This window comes from Crocuta crocuta, unplaced genomic scaffold, assembly GCF_008692635.1.
Source record: "Crocuta crocuta isolate KB4526 unplaced genomic scaffold, BGI_CrCroc_1.0 scaffold224, whole genome shotgun sequence".
Taxonomy (NCBI): Eukaryota; Metazoa; Chordata; class Mammalia; order Carnivora; family Hyaenidae; genus Crocuta; species Crocuta crocuta.
In genome coordinates, this window is record NW_027529545.1 from 2,518,583 (window position 1) to 2,523,398 (window position 4,816).

The following is a 4,816-nucleotide window of genomic DNA, read 5'->3' on the forward strand; positions in this document are numbered from 1 at the left end:
TACATGTCTCCTAGTGCCTCTGACGCCTCCATTAATCCGTTCTTGTTTTTCACGGCATGCAGGTGTAGCCATCTTGCGGGCTTATAGTCCTGAGTCTTCATCAGACTCAGGCAATGAGACTAACTCTTCCGAAATGACTGAGAGCTCTGAACTGGCCACAGCGCAGAAGCAGTCAGAAAGCCTCTCCCGCATGTTCTTGGCCACTCACGAAGGCTACCACCCCCTCGCAGAAGAGCAGACAGAGTTCCCCGCCTCCAAAACCCCCGCTGGGGGCTTGCCTCCCAAGTCCTCGCATGCCCTGGCCGCCCGTCCAGTGACCGACCTCCCGCCCAAAGTTGTGCCTTCCAAGCAGATACTTCACCCAGACCCCATGGAGATGGAGCCGGAAACCATGGAGACAAAGTCGGTCACTGACTATTTTAGCAAACTGCACATGGGGTCGGTGGTATATTCCTGCACCAGCAAAAGGAAAAGCAAGCTGGCCGACGGGGAGGGGAAGGCACCCTCCAGTGGGAACATGCCAGGGAAGAAACAGCAGGGGGCCAAAACAGCCGAGGCGGAGGAGGACGCCAAAGGTAAATTTGGTACTGTGTCTTCAAGGGATGGTCAACAACACCTGAGCACTTTTAACCTGGAAAGAACTGCCTTTCGCAAGGACAGCCAAAGATGGTACATGACCACTGAGGGGGCAGTGGCCGAGAAAAGTGGATTGGAAGCGGCAGCCGGGATAACATTTCCAAGAGCTTCTGGTCTGGGGACAAGGGAGGCGGAAGAGAAGGATGAAGGGTCTCCTGACAGAGAAGCCGGTGAGGTTTCAGGACTTGGCCAGCGGGACCACTTCCTAACGGACGTGACCTGTGTATCTTCAGCCAAAGACTTAGACGACCCAGGGGATACTGACCCGTCTACCTGTGACCATCCCTCCAAGCTTCCTGAGGCGGAAGAGAGCGTGGCCCGCCTTTGTGACTACCACCTGGCCAAGCGGATGTCATCATTACCAAGCGAGTGCCATTTTTCTCTACAGAGCTCTCAAGGCTCTTCGGTGGACGCCGGCTGTGGCACAGGCAGCAGCAGCTGCACCTGTCCCACACCCGTGGAGTCCCCACTCTGCCCCTCCATGGGGAAGCACCTGATTCCTGAGACTGCAGGGAAAGGCATGAGTTATGTTCCTTCAGAGGAGAGAGCCGCTGGGCTTCCCAACCACGGAGCCACCTTTAAGGAATTGCACCCACAGGCGGAAGGGATGTGTCCGCGGATGACAGTCCCTGCTCTGCACACAGCTATTAATGCGGAACCCCTGTTTGGCACTTTGAGAGATGGATGTCATCGGCTCCCCAAGATCAAGGAAACCACAGGTACAGGCAATGATGGATTTAGCGCTGTGCACTGTGTGCCCGAAGCCTGTAAACCAGATTTACAACAAACCTAAAAATAAAAAGTCTGGAAGAAATATAAAAGTTAGAATTTTTTTTTGAAAAGTTGAGAGCTATGGCCAGGTTAAGTGTTCATCATCGATCCCCCAGTGCTTAGTAAATACTGAAGTGTCTAGATCTGGAACAGTGGTGGAAATGGCATTTGCACTGTAGAACCTTGCTCCATGCTTGCTTTCAAAATCTGTTGGAGCGATCTTTTTCTTTCTTTTTTTTTTTTTTTCTAAATCCTAAAGGTAGATTTCCAGCAGTGCTCGGTGTGACTTTTAGTTGCAAGACAGTATTACATAGAGTCACAAAAGTTTGATTTCCTTCTCAAGACCTCAGATTTCTATTCTTGCCCTTTCATTATTGAGAGACAAGGAAGGATAATAAAGCAGGTAGCAGGGCGATGGAAGGAGTTTGGGAAGACCGTTTTCCTTTCAGCAACACTTAACAGATGCCTCCCTACTCTGTAAGACTCTCTTAAATACATATTCTGAAGTATCTGGCACGCTTTGGTGTCAGGAAGGCTTTCGGGGTACACATGAGTTGCCTTATTTTCTGTGAAATAATAAAATATAGACACAGGGAGAAACAAGAACACAGGCACCTTCTATGTCCGTCTTCACCATTCTACAACTCGGTGGGTACATATTCCTCTCATCGATCCACTTGGCCAGCCATCATTTGGCAAAAGCGTGTTCTTTCATATACTCTCAAATATCAGGGTACATCAGTGACGTCTCTTCCATATTAGGTCAGTAGGTGGTAGTGAGGTCTTACATTGGTTCATTTCCATTCCTGCCCTCTTAAGATTATCTACTTTCACAGACTCCCACCCCCGGCCCCCTCCAACCGCTGGCGTCACCTGCCTTGGGAAACCTGTCTTTGAATGTTCTTTAAGCACACTGTTTAATCTTTTGTGGTTTACAAAGAGCTTTCACCAAACTTACCTCTTCTCACAAAAATTCTATGAGATGGAAATATGTTCCTCACATGACAACTCTTTTTGAGAAATTTGAGCCACTCACCCACAGTCTCCGCTTCANTGCGTGTTTTCTCATTATGTGTCTAAGCACTGATAGGTAAATACCGGGGACAAGGAAGTCATGAAATGCCATTGTTTGTGAAAATGATTGTGATGGCTAGACAATTCCAAATACATCAGTCATTTCGGAAATAGCAGATTCCTAGTATTTCTTGAAATGTACTGAAGTGGACATCTTAGGAGATCTCAGGAGGCGGTCTCGGAAAAGGAGGGTGATCCCGACCAATGACAGCCCTTCTAGAATACATCCTTGGGAAATGACAAACCTCACATAGAGATTCAGTGAAAATGACCACCCATGAGATGCTTAATGATTCTCTCTGTTTTTCTGCTACCCCTAGTGTAGCTTTGACAGAGCCTGGGAAGGAGAGACGAGGAGGCATGCCTTCAGCTTGGTTTCAACATCCTGAAGCTGATCCCATCCTGCTACCATCAAACATTCACTCGGAATCAAAGGTGCCAATTCCAAATCAAGACCCTAATGATTTCTCCCAAGCAGATCTGGCATACGGAGAGGCTGTGAACTGGCGGCCACTGGATCTGAGAGGGGGGAGCCTGGGGACACCCCCCAGCCAGAGGGCTCTGAGGCGTAGCAGCAGTATCGTCTCGGGATCTGTAGGCTCGGAGGCCTTCCAAGAGAGAACCAAGGGTGCAGTCAGCTTAAAGTGTCCAGGTATCACAGAAGCACAGGAGGCCAGTTCAGAAAGGCGAGCAGAACTCCCCCTGGGGAAGAAGCTCACCAAAAGCTTTTCCCAAAGCTCGATGTTCTTTAGCTCTGAGGGAAAAGTTCACAGAAGGTCCCTGGTGGCTCACAAAGACTCGAAGCTGTATAGGACATTACCCTTGCGCAAGCTGGAAGGCAGCAACTGGAGATGCCGGGGACCTTTCAGCTACTGCTTCCTCAACCGAGGGCAGGATGAAGATGGTGATGAGGACGAAGAGGAGGGAGAGGCCACCCGACGGGTCTCTTGCCTCTTTCGACCACAGATGACTCAAGCCATGCCAGAACCGATCAGCCCACCCCTGGCTGTTGGGATTCAGAAGCAAGGAGGGGAGCTGACCAGAGGTTCAGTGCTAAAGGTCTGGGCAGAAGACCTGAGTGGCCCAGATGATGCAGACTTCAGCAACCTGGCCTTTGATGCCCGGATTGCAAGAATAAATGCCCTAAAAGAGAGCACATATACAATGCCTGATGGGTTCCTCGCGGCCCAAAATGATGCCAATGAGCTGCTCTGCCTCGTCAGGGCAACGAAGGGAAAGAGAGAGGAGTCACGCCCTGAAGCATATGACCTTACGCTTTCTCAGTACAAACAACTGTTATCCATCGAGTCCAGACAGTTGGGAAGTGCCTGTAGGAAAATGGCGATGGCCGAGAAGAGCCCAGAGGAGATGCTCCTAGCTATGACCTCCAGCTTTCAAGTGCTCTGTTGCCTAACAGAAGCTTGCATGCGATTAGTTAAAGTCGTGAACTCAGAAACACAGCGGCAGGAAATCGTAGCGAAGATCAATGAAGTGGTCATAAACTACATTTGTCTCCTGAAAGCTGCAGAGGCAGCCACTGGAAAGACCACTGGGGATCCTAATGTTGGACTCTCGGCGCGACATTCAACCACCATGGCCGCCCTCGTAAGCACACTAACACGTTCTCTCAAGATGCTTTTAAATAAATAAAATATGAAAGTCACATCATAATCTACCTTTGCAAAGCCATACATGAACTTTTATTTACTTTATGTGTACGATGAACAGATGTCTCCTTTCTTCTCTCTGTATATTTTGTTATTTTATATAAAATAGGAGATAAAAGTCACATTGATGAAATGTTGAAATGTACTAATCAGAATTATTCTGTTTATATTATACATATATATACGTAAAAGAAATATACAAGAAAGTGATGACGTTTGGCTATTTTTCATATAGTTGAAAACTCCAGGCATATGATGTGAAATTTTAAATCCTGAGCAAAACCGTGTTAGAGCAAAACAATGAATCCTCTCCCCTTTCCTTCCAAGTGGATGCTTGGAGACCATATCATTTATACTTAGAAGTTAAAAAGAAAGAAAAGAAGGAAAGAAAGAAAGAAAGAAAGAAAGAAAGAAAGAAAGAAAGAAAGAAAGAAAGAGATCACAATGTATATAAATCAGTACTTATGTTTTAAAATTATGATTTTTAAGCATTGGAAATANAAAGAAAGAAAGAAAGAAAGAAAGAGATCACAATGTATATAAATCAGTACTTATGTTTTAAAATTATGATTTTTAAGCATTGGAAATAGCAGAAGGACACGTAAAACCCGAGAAGCTATTATGAATTATTAGAGAATATATATAATAAATTAATTTTTTTGCTCATA

At 46.6% G+C, this 4,816-nt stretch overlaps 1 protein-coding gene across 1 annotated transcript in view; it reads left to right on the forward strand.

The window, feature by feature from the left end:
* FRMPD4 (FERM and PDZ domain containing 4) overlaps window positions 1-4,516 on the forward strand; it is a 533,682-nt gene extending 529,166 nt beyond the window's left edge. Inside the window, exons 19-20 of the mRNA XM_077761395.1 lie at window positions 63-1,355; window positions 2,807-4,516. Of these exons, the coding sequence (XP_077617521.1) occupies window positions 63-1,355; window positions 2,807-4,131 (2,618 nt within the window). The 3' untranslated portion in view covers window positions 4,132-4,516. The remainder of the gene's footprint in view (window positions 1-62; window positions 1,356-2,806) is intronic.
* The last annotated feature ends 300 nt before the right edge of the window (window positions 4,517-4,816 follow it).